The 18,866-nt window shown below is 45.6% G+C and overlaps 1 protein-coding gene across 6 annotated transcripts in view; it reads left to right on the top strand.

Moving 5' to 3' along the window:
• The first annotated feature begins 1,246 nt into the window (after nucleotides 1-1,246).
• Nucleotides 1,247-18,866, top strand: part of LOC307218479 (maestro heat-like repeat-containing protein family member 2B) — an 84,288-nt gene continuing 66,668 nt past the window's right edge. For all 6 annotated transcript variants that reach the window (XR_013839987.1, XR_013839988.1, XM_079980751.1 and 3 more), the window contains exons 1-8: nucleotides 1,247-1,473; nucleotides 5,345-5,472; nucleotides 7,444-7,609; nucleotides 9,389-9,487; nucleotides 11,631-11,782; nucleotides 12,843-12,983; nucleotides 15,776-15,868; nucleotides 16,654-16,764. Coding sequence is in view for 4 of the 6 variants with exons in the window: in XM_079980751.1 (XP_079836877.1) it covers nucleotides 1,440-1,473; nucleotides 5,345-5,472; nucleotides 7,444-7,609; nucleotides 9,389-9,487; nucleotides 11,631-11,782; nucleotides 12,843-12,983; nucleotides 15,776-15,868; nucleotides 16,654-16,764 (924 nt within the window). In the remaining 2 variants the exon portion in view is untranslated. The remainder of the gene's footprint in view (nucleotides 1,474-5,344; nucleotides 5,473-7,443; nucleotides 7,610-9,388; nucleotides 9,488-11,630; nucleotides 11,783-12,842; nucleotides 12,984-15,775; nucleotides 15,869-16,653; nucleotides 16,765-18,866) is intronic.

The following is an 18,866-nucleotide window of genomic DNA, read 5'->3' as shown; positions in this document are numbered from 1 at the left end:
ACACTAAAATGTCACATATTAAAAACTTCCCTGAACAGGGCTGCCTTCAGATTTCTTCTGAATGTCAGGTAGTTGTTTATCGCTTTGATATCTGATGGGAGGGCGTTCCACAGGGCGGGCGCCACCACCGAGAAGGCCCTCTGCCTGGTTCCCTGTAACTTGGCCTCTCACAGTGAGGGAACCGCCAGAAGGCCCTCGGAGCTGGACCTCAATGTCCGGGCTGAACGATGGGGGAGGAGACACTCCTTCAGATATACTGGACCGAGGCCGTTTAGGGCTTTAAAGTTCAGCACCAACACTTTAAAGGTCAGCGCCAACACTTTTTCGTCCTATAGGGCAAAAAATATGGTACTTCACCCGAGGTATCACTGTATTACAGGGACGCGGGTGGCACTGTGATCTAAACCACAGAGCCTAGGACTTGCTGATCAGAAGGTCGGTGGTTCGACGACGGGGTTTATTCATACCCCGCCCATCTGGCTGGGCTTCCCCAGCCACTCTGGGCGGCTTCTAAAAAAATAGTAAAATACTGTAATACATCAAACATTAAAAGCTTCCCTAAACAGGGCTGCCTTCAGATGTCTTCTAAAAGTCTGCTAGTTGTTCTCTTTGACATCTGGTGGGAGAGCGTTCCTCAGGGAGGGCGCCACTACCAAGAAGGCCCTCTGCCTGGTTCCCTGTAACTTGGCTTCTCGCAGTGAGGGAACCGCCAGAAGGCCCTTGATGCTGGGCATCAGTGTCCGGGTAAAATGATGGGGGTGGAGACGCTGCTTCAGATATACTGGACCAAGGCCGTTTAGGGCTTTAAAGGTCAGCACCAACACTTTACCAGAGCTTGTAAACAGCTGCCCTGGACATGGATTTGACCTGCGCCTCCATGGACAGCTGTGGGTCCAAAATGACTCCCAGGCTGCGCACCTAGTCCTTCAGTGGTACAGTTACCCCATTCAGGACCAGGGAATCCTCCACACCTGCCCACCTCCTGTCCCCCAAAAACAGTACTTCTGTCTTGTCAGGATTCAACCTCAATCTGTTAGCCGCCATCCATAACTTCGCCATAACTTTCCTGCTAGAGGCACTGGTGTGTATATCCAAGGACACAGGGCTGATGTGCAGGTCTGAGGCAATAATCTCCAGGTCTTAATGGTGTCAACAATCCCCCATCGATTCCAGGGCCGTCATTGGTCAGGTTGCTTTAGTAAAGTATGACACCATCACCACCCAGATCACAATGGAATCGCCGGCTGTGTTTGCTTTCCACTCGGGCTGCAGTCCAGTGCACGTTTACTTGGGAGCAAGCCCCCTTCCACTCAGTGGGACTTACTTCCGAGTAAACATGCATGGGCTTGCCCTGTTACTTGGCTCCGAGTTCCTGGAAAAGCTGCGAGGCAGCCCTTTGGCCTGTGAACTGGTGTGATAGTTGACTGACGGCGTCTGTCATGGATGTATCTGGTGACTTAAAGACAATGAGAGGTAGGTGAGGCAGTCATTCTGAATTGATGTTGTTGTTGTTGTTTAGTCATTTAGTCGTGTCCGACTCTTCGTGACCCCCTGGACCAGAGCACGCCAGGCACTCCTGTCTTCCACTGCCTCCCGCAATTTGGTCAACTTCATGTTTGTAGCTTCGAGAACGCTGTCCCACCATCTCGTCCTCTGTCGTCCCCTTCTCCTTGTGCCCTCCATCTTTCCCAACACCAGGGTCTTTTCCAGGGAGTCTTCTCTTCTCATGAAGTGGCCAAAGTCTTGGAGCCTCAGCTTCATGATCTGTCCTTCCAGTGAGCACTCAGGGCTGATTTCCTTCAGAATGGAGAGGTTGGATCTTCTTGCAGTCCATGGGACTCTCAAGAGTCTCCTCCAGCACCAGAATTCAAAAGCATCAATTCTTCTGCAATCAGCCTTCTTTATGGTCCAGCTCTCACTTCCATACATCACTACTGGGAAAACCATAGCTTTTACTATACGGACCTTTGTTGGCAAGGTGATGTCTCTACTTTTGAATTAAGGTAAAGGTAGAGGTAAAGGTACCCCTGCCCGTACGGGCCAGTCTTGACAGACTCTGGGGTTGTGCGCCCATCTCACTTAAGAGGCCAGGGGCCAGCGCTGTCCGGAGACACTTCCGGGTCACGTGGCCAGCGTGACATCGCTGCTCTGGCGAGCCAGAGCCGCACACGGAAACGCCGTTTACCTTCCCGCTGGTAAGCGGTCCCTATTTATCTACTTGCACCCGGAGGTGCTTTCGAACTGCTAGGTTGGCAGGCGCTGGGACCGAGCAGCGGGAGCGCACCCCGCCGCAGGGATTCGAACCGCCGACCTTTCGATCGGCAAGTCCTAGGCGCTGAGGCTTTAACCCACAGCGCCACCTGCGTCCCTACTTTTGAATTAGCCTCCCCCAATTGGCCTACAATTCCCATCATCCCTACTTAGCACATCTTGATCCTTGAGGAATAGCTATGTCCATTTTGACAATCAGAATTATTTTCTCTTTTTTTAAAAAAAACACCACACTTTACTTAATTCTTGCAAGAACAAAACAAGCAAGAACTTGTTATCACTGTAGAGCTTTCACCTGGAGAATGGCCCAGATTGTTACCTACTCTCCATTTTACAAACCTTCCCCGACAAGAACTTTTAAAGCTATAAGTATCTGAGAAGGAAGGAGACATGTGGGGAGAGAGGAGGAATGAGCGAAACTGTCCATTTCAATTTCACTCAGTTCCTCATTTCCCCTGTCTTCAGTTCTCTGCATTGCAGTCTCAGTTTGCAATTTATAAAGACCTTGTCAAACTGAATAGCTCAGCTGGTTAGAGTGAGGTGCTGATAATGACAAGGTTGCAAGTTTGACAGCTGCATATCCCTGCATTGCTGGTGGTTGAATGATATGATCCTGAGTATCCCTCCTAATCCTACAATTCTATGATTCTATGAAAGCTCATCGTTCGTTTGTTGTTGTTGCAAATTTCTCCTAACATGCGCATTTTGCGTGCAGTTTTGCAAAGCAATTTCCCCTAATATAATGCAATTTTTGATGTGGAGACACTTTACCGTAGAATAATATTACCATACACGTTTCTTGTTTGGAGAACTCCACTGCGGATTTCGGAGAAGTGCAAATTCTGCAGAACAGTTGTGCATTGGTTCACATATAGTTTTGAACAAGTGAAAATTTGGTAGGTTCGTCTTTAAATGCAAAATAAATAGAACATTTCCCCCACTCCCAGGAGAGGACTGAAGACTGGGTGCGCAGGATGACGTCAAACTAAATGTAACACTTGCAAACAGCTACATCTTGTTACAGCTTGGAGGGGGCATATTATTGTTTGGCGAGAGAGAAGTTTTTCATTCTCATAACGCTGACAGGCTTACTGGGAAATGATATAGAATGAAATGAAAAGGGTGTTTAAAATAACGTTCGTAAAAAAAAAAAAAAAAAAAAAACCAGAAGCTTTTCTCTTGAGAATTATAGGGACAGAACGACCTAAACTGTATAGAAACTTATTCATGAATGTGACTACAGCAGCAAGAATGCTACTTGCCCAAAAATAGAAAGAAGCAGAAGTCCCAGCAAAGGAAGAATGGATACAAAAACTTATGGAATATGCAGAAATGGCAAAACTTACCAGAAGAATAAGAAATCAAGATAACAAACTTTTTATGCAAGAATGGAAATGGTTTATTGAATATTTACAGATAAATTGTAAACAGATAAGAACATTGGCAGGATTATTGTAATCACCTGCAGTTTCACAAGAGCATATATTTAAAGAAGATGAATAAATGAGCAAATTAAGTTAATTAGGACAAAAAGGAGCAGTGGCGTAGCAAGGTCAGGTGGAACCCCATGCGGAAAATTTATTGTCCCCCCCCCCCCATTGAATATTTTTATTTTTGCCTGCAAAAATGGTTTGACTTTATTTCATATTTTTGGGGAGGGGAGCCAGAGTTGGTGAGCTTTATTGAGCTTATTTTGCAGAGATTGCATGCCTTGCGACAAGGAGTCTGCCTGCTGCCCTACAGCTGAGGTTGAGCCAGCAGGTGGACTGTTTTGGAAGCCTGCGCTGTTAGTTTCTGTTCTTATCACTAAGCAGCTGCGTGGAGTCACAGGAGTCTGTTTACATTCCTGGGATTCCATACCATTGGAGTCTCATGGGAAAGGAGACGGGATGTGACGTTAGTGGTTTCCTGTTTCCTTTGTTCCTTTGTTCAGTTGCTCTCTGCTTTCATAGAGAGAGGATGTATTTTCTGTTCTGCATAGTTTAGAAATAAAACTCTTTACAATGTGTGCTGGGAACCCTGCTGGATAGAATGTGCTTGAGGCCTTATCAAAGGCTCAGGCCATTAAACATGGCGGAGGCAATTTCATTTTTTTTATATATAATATTTATTAAGGTTTTGCATAATAAAACAAATATCACAATCAGAAAAAACAAAAAAGAAAGACAATCAAAAACAGCACAGTCCAAAAATATAAAAAAGTAGAGATAATCAGAAAAAAACAAAAAACAGAGAAAAAATTATTTCTTGCTTACTATCTTTATAACCCTCTTTCCTGACTTCCTCACATCTCCCTTTTCTGTGTTCCCCTTTACACAATCACGTTCAGCAATTCCCTACCCTCTTTCCAGTCTTATTCAATATTATACATTTCAGCCTATTATGCATTTGGTTTCCTTTCCTTTTAAAACCATTTATCACATGTTCTTTATAACTTAATCCTTTATATCATTTGTTTAGTCTCGACATAATAATACTCTGGTCTTACCCCTTTTTTCTTCAAAACATTTTTACATATTTCTTTTTACCATGTCACTGATGCCCTATTCTCTTTATATCCAACATCATTTTAACATTCAAACATTTTACAGTGTTTTTGGAGATATTCTTTGAACTTCTTCCAGTCCTCTTCCACCGACTCTTCTCCCAGGTCTTGGATTCTGCCAGTCATTTCTGCCAGTTCCATATAGTCAATCACTTGCATCTGCCATTCTTCCAGGGTGGGCAAGTCTTGTGTCTTCCAATACTTTGCGATGAGTATTCTTGCTCCAGTAAACATGGCGGAGGCGATTTCAAAGGCTCAGCTCAGAGGAAGGTGAGGCCTTATCGGCTTGGCAGAGCAGAGATTCCAAAGCATCTCTCACAGGCGTTGAGTGCCACACAGCATTTTGTCACCCCCCTCAGAGGTGACACCTGGGGCGAACCACACCCACCTTGCTTTGCCCTCAAAGCGGGAGGCCTGTGGCAGCTTGAGGAAGAGGCGCTTGTTGCATTCGTGGTTCTTCATAACCAGCAGATCAGATACGCACACCCATCAGTGACAACCAGTACAATGACCTGTGTTGCCTTTCAGAAATTTACAACTACATCTGCTGCAGTGCTGAGCAAAATGCTGACCTGGCTGCCCAAAGTCTCATCCAATGGGCCGGACCACCGAACATTGATGCCGCCATCCATGTGTTGGTGGAGATGCTGAAGGAGGTAGGAAGAGAATTGACATCATGTTTGGGTTGTATCAAAGCCCTACTCAGAGCAGATGAGCCAAAGGGAGCAGGGCGTGTCGAATTTTTAAACTTTCAAATTCCAAAAATGAGTGGTACTTATAACACGACATGGGAATTCAAAATATATTTTTAGTTACATTAATATAATTTAGTTTTGCTTGGTAAGTAAAACGTGTAAAATTGCATAGCATCATTTAAATGATTGCCAAGTACTTGCAGTTATTATTGATATTATTATTTAGCATAACCTGACATTATTATTTAGCATATTATTATTTAGCATAACCTTCCAGTAGGCAAAATTAAAATTCTTTGGTTATCCGAAAGCAGTTTTTTGCTTCTTCATCAAACGTAGACTCACCAAGCTAAATATTGTCCAGTCACAAAAATAATAGGTAAAGGTAAAGGTACCCCTGCCCGTACGGGCCAGTCTTGACAGACTCTGGGGTTGTGCGCCCATCTCACTCAAGAGGCCGGGGGCCAGCGCTGTCCGGAGACACTTCCGGGTCACGTGGCCAGCGTGACAAAGCTGCATCTGGCGAGCCAGCGCAGCACACGGAAACGCCGTTTACCTTCCCACCAGTAAGCGGTCCCTATTTATCTACTTGCACCCAGAGGTGCTTTCGAACTGCTAGGTTGGCAGGCGCTGGGACCGAGCAGCGGGAGCGCACCCCGCCGCAGGGATTCGAACCGCCGACCTTTCGATCGGCAAGCCCTAGGCGCTGAGGCTTTAACCCACAGCGCCACCTGCGTCCCCACACACGCACACAAAATTATTTTTAAGACCCCTCACATATGAAATTTGCAAAAATTATGTTTCGCCGCCTTAAATGACATGCTCTACTAAGGCAGTCAATTCCAATAATGTCAATGAGAACATTTGAAGTAAGATGAATGTTGACTGTAACTCTTTAATCTGAATATCCCCACAAGAATTTTCAGGGACCTTTCTGGTTAGTTAAGAGTGACTGTTGTACAAAATCCTGTTTCTTAGAGTAGGATTGCACATCTCAAAGAAGAGAGAGTTGCCTTTGAAAATGGCAGCCTTGTGTCTGATTCTCTATCCCATCTAGTTAGGGCTACATTTGAGACCTTTTAGTTTCTTCTTCTTCTTCTTCTTTGGCGATCCCTCGTAGCCGAGTAAGATTGTCTTCCATGAACACGGTCTTAGCAGTGAGTCCGTAAGTGACTGTAGAGGCCAATTCTGGATCCACACGTCCTTCCACAGTGGGGACATTGGTTTCCAGGCGGGAGTTGATCACGGTGTGGATTTGCCAAGCATGCCTTCCTCTTGGCACGTTTCTCCCTTGCGTCCTGAGTTCAAGTGTCTTCAAAGCCCATGACACCTTTAGTCAAGGCTGTTCTCCAACTGGAGCTCTCGCAGGCCAGTGTTTCCCAATTGTCGGCGTTTATACTACATTTTTTTTAGATTTGCCATGAGAGAGCCTTTGAACCTCTTTGGTTGACCACCAGCACTACACTTTCCATTCTGAAGTTTGGAACAGAGTAGTTGCTTTGGAAGACGATCATCAGGCATCCACAAAACATGACCAGTCCAACGAAGTTGATACTGGAGAATCCTTGCTTCAACACTGGTGATCTTTGCTTCTTCCAGTACACTGGTATTAGTTCGCCTGTCTTCCCAAGTGATGTGTAAAAATTTTCAGGGACACCGTTGATGGAATCTTTCGAGAAAAGGTGACTAAGGCAATGGAAGAAAGGCCAGCCATGACTTAGTTGTAGTTCTTCAAACCTAGATTGTTCTTTGGGGGTGTTGAAGAAAAAAATTACGTGGCCAGCTCAGGTCATTGTCTTACACAGAAGCTTGTCTGAGAAGTTCAACAAGCTCCCCCATTAGATCCCAACCCTCACTGGGACAGAAGGCCAAGAACTGGGCAGCATAATCTAGACTGACCACCACAACCCACAAGACCTTCTGCTTTCTTAGAAAGATGCGTCTGGGAGAATCGTCCAGCAAGCCAATGATGTCCTCCTATCTCTGGCAAGCTCTCTCTTCAATGATGTAATGTACAGACTTCAAAAGAATGTCAAGGCTGGGATCCTCCCTCACCACATGGTCTTCAGGACCCTGGGGAACCTGGCCTCTCGCTACGGTAAGGCTCCCTCCAGTTCTTCACTGTTGCATGTTCTCCCATTGAAGGAAAAAAGGGCTTGATTCCCATCTCAGATAGGATGCAAATTACATATGGGGTGTGGGGGGAAACACTGAGGACTAGTGATTTATTTATTTTTTTGTAATAATATTACAGGGACGCAGGTGGCGCTGTGGGTTAAAGCCTCAGCGCCTAGGACTTGCCGATCGAAAGGTCGGCGGTTCAAATCCCTGCGGCGGGGTGCGCTCCCGCTGCTCGGTCCCAGCGCCTGCCAACCTAGCAGTTCGAAAGCACCTCCAGGTGCAAGTAGATAAATAGGGACCGCTTACCAGCGGGAAGGTAAACGGCGTTTCCGTGTGCGGCTCTGGCTCGCCAGAGCAGCGATGTCACGCTGGCCACGTGACCCGGAAGTGTCTCCGGACAGCGCTGGCCCCTGGCCTCTTAAGTGAGATGGGCGCACAACCCCAGAGTCTGTCAAGACTGGCCCGTACGGGCAGGGGTACCTTTACCTTTACCTTAATAATATTACAATACAATATAATATTGTAATAATCTTCTTTCCGTATAGTAAATTGCATTTGTTACTCAACAATTATATTCCAATTCAACAAAACTAGTGACTTCCCACTTGCCCGTCATCGCTGTTTATAACTCAAAATACATACAATTGCATTTTAGGGTTCCGTCTTAATTTTTTTCTTCTGTTTTCTTACACTTTAAACCCTGCTGTAGTCTTCGCATATGGGAAATAACTTTTTATACAGACAAGAAAAGAGTTTCCAGTCTTCTTTTAAAAGATTCTAAATTTGATAATACAAAAACCGAAAAATATAATCCAGAAACAATGGAAATGTTTAAATGATTATTTATGTAGACAAAGATTAAATGTGAGGTATTGGTTGTGTTTAGAATAAATTTATGAAAGATTTAGAAAACTTATTGATTAGAATATTTGTGTGAGATAGTATGGGAAAAATACGGAATAACAGATACAATCTTGTATATAGGAAGTGCAGTGTAAGCGATGGAAGTCAATCAATAAATTTTATTATTATTTTCATATTGAGATATTTGTAGAATAAATTTGGAAGAAATTCTTCCAACTTTACTTCTTCTTTTCTCTTTTTTTTTTCTTCTTCTTTTTTCTTTTGTTCTTTTGTTCTTTTTTATATATGTGTGTGCTTATCCGAAATATGTATGTATTTGCAATATTTTGAGTATATTTTGTAATAATTATGTTAAATAAATTAAATTAAAAAATAATAAATAAATTTGTATCTTCTATCAGCGCCGTCTATTTCACCCTCTCTGCATCTTCCAAGATTTCCATCAACCATTCTTCCTTTGGAAAGAGGGTTTTTCTCTCCCCCTTCCATAGGTGCTGGTTTCCTGGGCCCCCAGGTTCCCGAGCACCCACAAAATTCCCCATTAAGGAGCCAGGCACCTTCAAATTTCAGCGTAAAGACCGTTAAGGAAAAGTCACTTTAAATATTTTTTAAATTTTCTAAATTGTCAAAAGGATTTTTTTTTTTTTACTGAGGACTAGTGACTTGACAAAGCTGGTTCTGTTTAATTTCACCCAGGCCACGCTAGGGGATCTAACCTCAGGAAGGGCCACACTGCAACAGAAGATTGTGTGTTTTTAATACCAAAACCAGCTGAAGTTCAGTCCCATATAGAAGCATCTCGAACAGAAGGGCTGCCCAGAGTTTGTGATCCTAAATTGTAATAAATCATTACCATCCTCTAATGAAAGGTTGCTTGTGTCTCTTCACTCAGCACTCAGGTGTATTCCGTTTTTGTCACTGACCTGTGTGTATTTAAGGGTGATGATTAAGTGGCCCATGACTAGCCACATGAAAGAAGCAATATGTTACGGTGAGTGATTCTTTTTCTTTTTTAGGCGGGGGGGGGGAATGGAATATCATCATCTTCCTTCCATTCCAGTATAGCCCCTACAACTGCTAACTGTTCCTTAAAGACCATCATCTGTGCCATTCTCTGTGCGCCCCTTCCAAGAGAAGTTTGGAAGGCAATGAGACAACAGGGCCTATTTGGTGGTGGCCCCGATTGTAGAATGCTCTTTACAGGGCGGTTCGCCTGGCACCATTGTTGTGCTCCTTCCAGTGCCAGACTGTGGGGAAAATTCCCCTTCGTTCAAGACAGAAGCACTGTTTTGGGGGGAAAGGAGGCAAGTGGGTGTGGAGGACTCCCTGGTCCTGAATGGGGTAACTGTGCCCCTGAAGGACCAGGTGCGTAGCCAGGGAGTCATTTTGGACTCACAGCTGTCCATGGAGGCACAGGTCCATTCTGTGTCCAGGGCAGCTGTTTACCAGCTCCATCTGGTACGCAGGATGAGACCCTCCTTGCCCGTGGACTGTCTTGCCAGAGTGCTGCATGCTCTGGTTATCTCCCGCTTGGACTACTGCAAAGCGCTCTATGTAGGGCTACCTTTATAGGTGACCTGGAAACTGCAATTAATCCAGAATGTGGCAGCTAGACTGGTGACTGGGAGCGGCCGCCGGGACCACATAACACCAGTCCTGAGAGATCTGCACTGGCTCCCAGTACGTTTCCGAGCACAATTCAAGGTGTTGGTGCTGAACTTTAAAGCCCTAAATGGCCTCAGCTCAGTATTCCTGAAGGAGCGTCTCCACCCCCATCGTTCAGCCCAGACACTGAGGTCCAGCTCCAAGGGCCTTCTGGCGGTTCCCTCACTGCAAGAAGCCAAGTTACCAGGCAGAGGGCCTTCTCAGTGGTGGCACCCGCCCTGTGGAACACCCTCCCACCACATGTCAAAGAGAACAACAACTACCAGTCTCTTAGAAGACATCTGAAGGCAGCCCTGTTTAGGGAAGCTTTAAATGTTTGATGCATTACTGTATTTTAATATTTGTTGGAAGCCGCCCAGAGTGGGCGGGGTATAGATAATAAATTGTTGTTGTTGTTGTTTGCCCTAGAATCATAGAATCCTAGAGTTGGAAGAGACCACAAGGGCCATCGAGTCCAACCCCCTGCCAAGCAGGAAACACCATCAGAGCACTCCTGACATATGGTTGTCAAGCCTCTGCTTAAAGACCTCCAAAGAAGGAGACTCCACCACACTCCTTGGCAGCAAATTCCACTGTCAAACAGCTCTTACTGTCAGGAAGTTCTTCCTAATGTTTAGGTGGAATCTTCTTTCTTGTAATGTGGAACCATTGCTCCGTGTCCGCTTCTCTGGAGCAGCAGAAAACAACCTTTCTCCCTCCTCTATGTGACATCCTTTTATATATTTGAGCATGGCTATCATATCACCCCTTAACCTCCTCTTCTCCAGGCTAAACATGCCCAGCTCCCTTAGCCGTTCTTCATAAGGCATCGTTTCCAAGCCTTTGACCATTTTGGTTGCCCTCTCCCCAACCACCTTTGACCTTTCATCCAACTACAGCCCATGAAATACAACTGACTCAACACCTTTTTCTTTTTGCTGTACATGTCAGAGTTGCTTTTCCCTGTAACAGTCAGCCATTAGTTTCCCATTTGACTGGTTCTTGCCAATCTTGTGATCAGGTCCCACTGTTGTGCCCGTGACACGGGTCTGAGTAATAACAGGCCTAACAGTATTTCCACCTCAAGACAAATACAGTGGTACCTCAGGTTACATACGCTTCAGGTTACATACGCTTCAGGTTACAGACTCCGCTAACCCAGAAATAGTGCTTCAGGTTAAGAACTTTGCTTCAGGATAAGAACAGAAATTGTGCTCCGGCAGTGTGGCAGCAGCAGGAGGCCCCATTAGCTAAAGTGGTGCTTCGGGTTAAGAACAGTTTCAGGTTAAGAACGGACCTCCGGAACGAATTAAGTACTTAACCCGAGGCACCACTGTATTTTTTTAACCCCACTCCTAGGAATTGGGACAGAGCGAAGGGTCAGTCTTCCATTGTGGCCAAGTGTGGAACCACAACCCCCGACTTTCAATTGCTTCAGTGCCAAGCAACTGCTTCTTAGACGCTTTCTCTCTCTTTTTCAACTCATTCAGTTATGGAACATTTCTGTGCGGCAATCAACTATTACTACAAAAACTGGAGAGCGTGTTCATTCCCAAGAGAGACAGAAGCTCAGCTTTGCAGCCCCGTCATTCCCATCTATCAACGCTTGGCTGGCGATTGGCTGAATGACGAGGAACCGAAGGTGAGAACCAAGAAAGTTTCATTTTATCACAGCCGTGCCCAAAGCAGGGAGTAGCTCCCCTTCCGGGCCGATGGGATTAGCTTGGAGGGGGGGCACTAAGCAGCTAGGGGGCAGCAGGGGGCGCTGGAGGTATAAATGAACTGTCAGACTTTGCAAAGCTGGTACCCCTGGCTCAAGTTCATCAGTTCTGTTGAATGAATTGCTTTTAATACTCGATTGGGAGCCGCCCAGAGTGGCTGTGGAAACTCAGCCAGATGGGCAGAGTATAAATAATAAAAAAGGTAAAGGTAAAGGGACCCCTGACCGTTAGGTCCAGTCATGACTGACTCTGGGGTTACGGCGCTCATCTCACTTTACTGGCCGAGGGAGCCGTCATTTGTCCGCAAACAGTTTTTCCAGGTCATGTGGCCAGCATGACTAAGCCGCTTCTGGCGAACCAGAGCAGCGCACGGAAACGCCGTTTACCTTCCCGCCAGAGTGGTACCTATTTATCTACTTACACTTTAACGTGTTTTCGAACTGCTAGGTTGGCAGGAGCAGGAACCGAGCAACGGGAGCTCACCCCATCGCAGGGATTCAAACCGCAGACCTTCTGATCAGCAAGCCCTAGGCTCTGTGGTTTAACCCACAGCGCCACCCGTGTCCCGCATACATAAATTATTATTATTAATTAAACTAAATCGTCGCCATTGGGTTTTGAATAAATGTGTACATCGCCCTTCATGCATGGATCTCAGGGTGGTTCGCAACATTGCAATACAAGACAGCTGCTCCAGACAGACCCTGTGGTCAATGGTTATCAAAAACCACTGAGAAGTCGAGGAAAATTAACAGGGACACATTGCCCCTATGTCTCTCCTGGAAAAGGTTGTCATACGCAGTGAAAGCAGTTTCTGTGCCAAAATTGGGCCCAAACCCCCATACGATATGGATTTAGAAAATCAATTTCCTCAAAGAGCACCTCATTCTGGTCTGTAACCACCCACTGGAGAACCTTTGCACTGGTTTGAAAGCAGCACTCAGCTCCACGGAAAATCTTTCCGTGTGTGTCCTTTCGCAGGTGAAGGAAGCCTTGATGAAAGCTCAGTGGCCCATGCTAGGAGCTCTGGTCCGCTGCAGAGCGCAGCAAGAAGAGATCATCAAGAAGATCCCACAAGTCCTCCGAGACAGCAAGATTTTGGATTCTTTCCTCATTGCCAAAGTAAAGGGATATTTTTATATATATATATATAAAAACACAACCAATTTAATAAGTTGTGCATCTTTGCTTTTCAATTTGTGTTATTTTCTGCACTGTGACTTGCTGTTATTTTTATCAGTTACATTTTAGGAAATATTTATTGTAATCGCTAAGAGTGAATTTCTGTTTAAGTATTATTATTTGCTGATATGTAATTTTATTGCGCACTATTGTATCCCAATGGATTATTGAGTATTACATTATTTGATATAAGTCATTTATTTTAAAGTTAAGTTTTTATTATGACATGTTTGTATTGGATCAGATTGTTATAAGGTGTGTGATCTTTTTTGTTTCTTCAGCTTGTATTTTTTAAAAAATAATTTTTTATTGGTTTTACATAAAGGTTGTACACAGCAAACACAACAATTCCAAAAATAAATAAGGTTCCTTTGAACATTCAGACCTCCTTCCTTCCTTCCATGGATTCCATTTCTTAAAAAAATAAATAAATCTGCATCTTATACGGTAATCTATCTATTATGTGGACGCAGGTGGCGCTGTGGGTTAAAGCCTCAGCGCCTAGGGCTTGCCGATCGAAAGGTCGGCGGTTCGAATCCCTGCGGCGGGGTGCGCTCCCGCTGCTCGGTCCCAGCGCCTGCCAACCTAGCAGTTCGAAAGCACCCCCGGGTGCAAGTAGATAAATAGGGACCGCTTACCAGCGGGAAGGTAAACGGCGTTTCCGTGTGCGGCTCTGGCTCGCCAGAGCAGCGATGTCACGCTGGCCACGTGACCCGGAAGTGTCTCCGGACAGCGCTGGCCCCCGGCCTCTTGAGTGAGATGGGCGCACAACCCCAGAGTCTGTCAAGACTGGCCCGTACGGGCAGGGGTACCTTTACCTTTATCTATTATGTAATCATAGAATCCAAAATTCATGTTACGTTACAAGTGTCCTTGTACTGCTGCCAATGATTTCAACAGTGGTCTCTCAAATATATTAAAAAGTTATTCCAGTCTTTTAAAAAATACTTGGTCTTCCTTGTTGCTGATATTTCCCGTCAGTCTCGCCATTTCTGCGTACTCCATCAGCTTGGTCTGCCCCTCTTCTCTGATTCATACTTCATCTTTTTCCCATCTCTGGGCTAGAAGCATCCTTGCTGTTGTCATGGCATACATAAACAGTCTTTTGTTTTCTTTTGTTTGTTCAGTGCCTATAGGTAAAGGTAAAGGGACCCCTGACCATTAAGTCTAGTCATGAGTGACTCTGGGGTTGTGGCGCTCATCTCGCTTTATTGGCCGAGGGAGCTGGCATACAGCTTCCGGGTCATGTGGCCAGCAGGACTAAGCCGCTTCTGGCGAACCAGCGCAGTTCACGGAAATGCCGTTTACCTTCCCGCCGGAGTGGTACCTATTTATCTACTTGCACTTTGACGTGCTTTCAAACTGCTAGGTTGGCAGGAGCAGGGACCGAGCAACGGGAGCTCACCCCATCACAGGGTTTCGAACCGCCGACCTTCTGATCGGCAAGTCCTAGGCTCTGTAATTTAACCCATAGCGCCTAACAAAAAAGCCTCTGGGTTTTTTTTTAAATGAAAGCTATCTTAAACATTTTTTCCTAACTCTAATAATAATAATAATAATAATAATAATAATAATAATAATAATATATTTATTTATACCCCGCCCTCCCCGGTCACAGCCGGGCTCAGGGCAGCTAACAATAGTAAAATTACAATAAAAACATAATGGAGGGGGACAAATTTAAAACACAGGTTAAAATGCAATTTAAAATGCAGCCTCATTTTAATAATAGCCCTTAGATCAAAACCATAAGGGGAGGGAAACATAAGGGTCAGACTGAGTCCAAACCAAAGGCCAGGCGGAACAGCTCTGTCTTGCAGGCCCTGCGGAAAGATGTCAAGTCCCACAAGGCCCTGGTCTCTTGTGACAGAGCGTTCCACCAAGTCGGAGCCAGTGCTGAAAAGGCCCTGGCCCTAGTTGAGACCAAACTAACCACCTTAAGACTTGCATTTTAACCTGTATTTTAAATGGGGATTTTTTCACCTATTATGTTTTTACTGTGATTTTACTGGTGTTAGCCGCGCTGAGCCTGGCTCTGGCCCGGGAGGGTGGGGTATAAATTATTATTATTATTATTATTATTATTATTAATAATAATAATAATAGAAAGATGGCTGTGTGACTCGGCTCTTTTATGGAGTGAGCCACAGTCATGCCCATGTCCCTGGTCACACGCAGGGGGAGGACGCTCCAGACCAGTGGAACAGGAAGCTATACTGGCTGGAGTAACTTCCCGCTGCCTGTGTCCAATTTAGGGAAACAAGGAATGTTGTATTTGACTGTGCCAATGGATAGGTAAAGGTAAAGGGACCCCTGACCATTAAGTCCAGTCATGGCCAACTCTGGGGTTGCGGCGCTCATCTCGCTTTACTGGCCGAGGGAGCCGGCATACAGCTTCCGGGTCATGTGGCCAGCATGACTAAGCCGCTTCTGGCGAACCAGAGCAGCACACGGAAACGCCGTTTACCTTCCCGCCGGAGCGGTACCTATTTATCTATTTGTACTTTGACGTGCTTTCAAACTGCTAGGTTGTCAGGAGCAGGGACCGAACAATGGGAACTCACCCTGTTGCGGGGATTCGAACCAATCACCTTCTGATCGGCAAGTCCTAGGCTCTGTGGTTTAACCCACAGCGCCACCCACAGTGGATAACATCCCACAATTACAAATGTGGCCATGTCATAGATGTTTATAAGGGCATGAACCGACTCTTTTTCTATTTCTTTTTTTAGAGGCTTAATATTTTTTTGGATGTCTGTGAGGAGTACAAACCCGCAATCCCAAAGAAGATATCCCAGGCAGTTTGTGACTTTGTATTCAAGCAGGTAAGACATCAGGGAAGCTGATGATTTTTCTGACCCAAGTGACCTTTGTAAACTTTAGCACCGCAGGCCCAAGTCAAGCGAGACATCGCCAATCGTGTCACCTTTGGAAATGACCTGGGTGCTCTGTACACTTGTCGTTTGTGCAAAGGGGTGGTTTGGGCCAATTTTATCCCTACCAGAGAGACCTCAGAAGAGTCAACATGGCCTCCAGTTCCATGGGTTGACAGCCCAAGAGCTGCCTCTACTGGGAACCTCTCAGCCAACATGGTAAAATTAGCACCAGAGTCCAATAAAGCGAGATGAGCGCCTCAACCCCAGAGTCGGCCACGACTGGACCTAATGGTTAGGGGTCCCTTTACCTTTAGGGATGCGGGTGGTGCTGTGGGTTAAACCACAGAGCCTAGGACTTGCCGATCAGAAGGTTGGCGGTTTGAATCCCCACGACGGGGTGAGCTCCCGTTGCTCGGTCCCTGCTCCTGCCAACCTAGCAGTTTGAAAGCACGCCAGTGCAAGTAGATAAATAGGTACCACTCCGGTGGGAAGGTAAATGGCGTTTCCGTGCTCTGCTCTGGTTCGCCAGAAGCAGCTTAGTCCTGCTGGCCACATGACCCGGAAGCTGTACGCCGGCTCCCTCGGCCAATAAAGCGAGATGAGCGCCGCAACCACAGAGTCGGTCACGACTGGACCTAATGGTCAGGGGTCCCTTTACCTTTACCGTGCCGGCAATGCGAGCTGGGGATGGTTTCAAAGCAACCTAGGTACAGACGTTTCTTGATCTCTTCCAGGTTGTCCCTCGCAGTACTTCAGGGCAACAGAAGATAATCGAAAGGTTCAAGCACCAACGGTTCACAGTGGAAAGACAGAGCCAAGAAGGGGAATCATTCCCGTGTCATCTGGTAGCTTTCATAAGAATCTGCCTTATCCTTGAGTCAGCTCACTGGTCCATCTAGCTCAGTATTAGCTGATGGCAGGTCTCCAGGGTTTCAGATAGGGCTTCCCCAACTTGTCTTTACTTTCTTTACGTTCCCCCAATTCTACCTGGAGGTGCTGAGGACTGCAGTGGAGCTGTCCTTGAAACTGACCCAGAAACTCCAGCAGGTGCAGAATGCCGCAGCGAGACTCCTTACGGGGTCCTCGCCGCGGGATCACATTCATCCAGTGCTTTACCCACTGCACTGGTTCCCGGTGGAGTACAGGGTCAGGTTTAAGGTGCTGGTTTTGACCTTTAAAGCCCTATGCGGCCTAGGACCCATGTACCCACGGGACCGCCTCTCCTGGTATGCCCCACGTAGGACCTTACGGTGCACAAATAACAACACTTTGGAGGTGCTGAGCCACAAGGAGGTTAGACTGGTCTCAACTAGGGCCAGGGCCTTTTCAGTACTGGCCCCAACGTGGTGAAATGCTCTGTCACAAGAGACTAGGGCCCTGTGGGACTTGACATCTTTCCGCAGGGCCTGCAAGACAGAGCTGTTCTGCCTGGCCTTTGGCCAAGGCACAGTCTAACCCCCTCTCTCCTTCTGTAATCCTCATAGAACTCTAGCCCAATGGTTGCCATTAATTTGACTCTGAATTGATTTTAGAATGAATTGATTTTAGACTGTATTTCAATTAATTGGTTGTGATTTTATCTAAACTGTGTTATTTTTACTGTTGTTAGCCGCTCTGAGCTCAGCTTCAGCTGGGAGGGCGGGATATAAAAAATATTATTATTATTATTATTATTATTATTATTATTATTATTATTTTGGCCCTCCCCTATTTTGTTCCTATTTATTCATTTTATTATTTAATGTGCTTTTAGACCTTTTTTTTTAAAAAAAAACCCATGCATATTGAAAGGAGCTTTTCCAGGAGATACAAAAGTGATTCAACATTATAAGAACACACACACACACACACACACACACACACACACACACACCACATTTAAATAAAACAGCAACAGCACAGTAACCAAAGGTAACAGGAGCTAATGCTAGTGATCAACTTGAATGATAAGTTTTTAGAAGCACCCCATTTTTGGTGCCTGCCTGATCTCAACATCCCACGTGGCAGGTGCCACAGCGGAGAAGGCCCTGCTCCATGTCTCCACCAAACAGAGCTCTGTACAAATTCTTATTATTTTTATATTCCACCCATCTGGATGGCTTGCCTAGCTACTCTGGGCAGCTTACAGCACATTTAAAAACATAGTAAAAGGTCAAACATTAAAAAAACTTCCCGATACAGGGCTGCCTTCCGATGTCTTCTAGATAATGATAGTAACAATAGTAACAATAGCTGCAGCTGCCAAACCAAACCTAAGGGCATGGGTAGGCAAACTAAGGCCCGGGGGCCAGATCCGGCCCGATTGCCTTCTAAATCCGGCCAGCAGATGGTCTGGGAATCAGCGTATTTTTACATGAGTAGAATAATTTATTATTTATACCCCGCCCATCTGGCTGGGTTTTCCCAGCCACTCTGGGCAGCTTTCAACAAAATATTAAAATACAATAATGCATCAAACATTAAAAGCTTCCCTAAACAGGGCTGCCTTCAGATGTCTTCTAAAAGTCCGGTAGTTGTTTTTCTCTTTGACATCTGGTGGGAGGGAGTTCCACAGGCCGGGCACCACTACTGAGACGGCCCTCTGCCTGGTTCCCTGTAACTTGGCTTCTCGCAGCGGGGGAACAGCTATCTAAAGAACTTTTAACCGAGTTAACATTAAAAAAGGATGTGTACAAAAAATGGAAAAGGGGGGAAACCACCAAAGAGGAATTCAAACAAATAACCATCACGTGTAGACACAAAGTCAGAAAAGCTAAAGCACAGAATGAACTCAGGCTTGCTAGAGAGGTTAAAAGCAACAAAAAAGGCTTTTATGGGTATGTTCGTAGCAAAATGAAGAACAAAGAAACAGTGAGGTCACTCAGAGGAGAAGATGGTGAAATGCAAACAGGGGACACAGAAAGGGCTGAACTCCTCAATGCCTTCTTTGCTTCAGTCTTCTCCGATA

Source organism: Podarcis cretensis, assembly GCF_951804945.1.
Source record: "Podarcis cretensis genome assembly, chromosome: 1".
Taxonomy (NCBI): domain Eukaryota; kingdom Metazoa; phylum Chordata; class Lepidosauria; order Squamata; family Lacertidae; genus Podarcis; species Podarcis cretensis.
The sequence above is the reverse complement of the archived record's forward strand: the minus strand, read 5'-3'. Positions and strand labels throughout refer to the sequence as shown.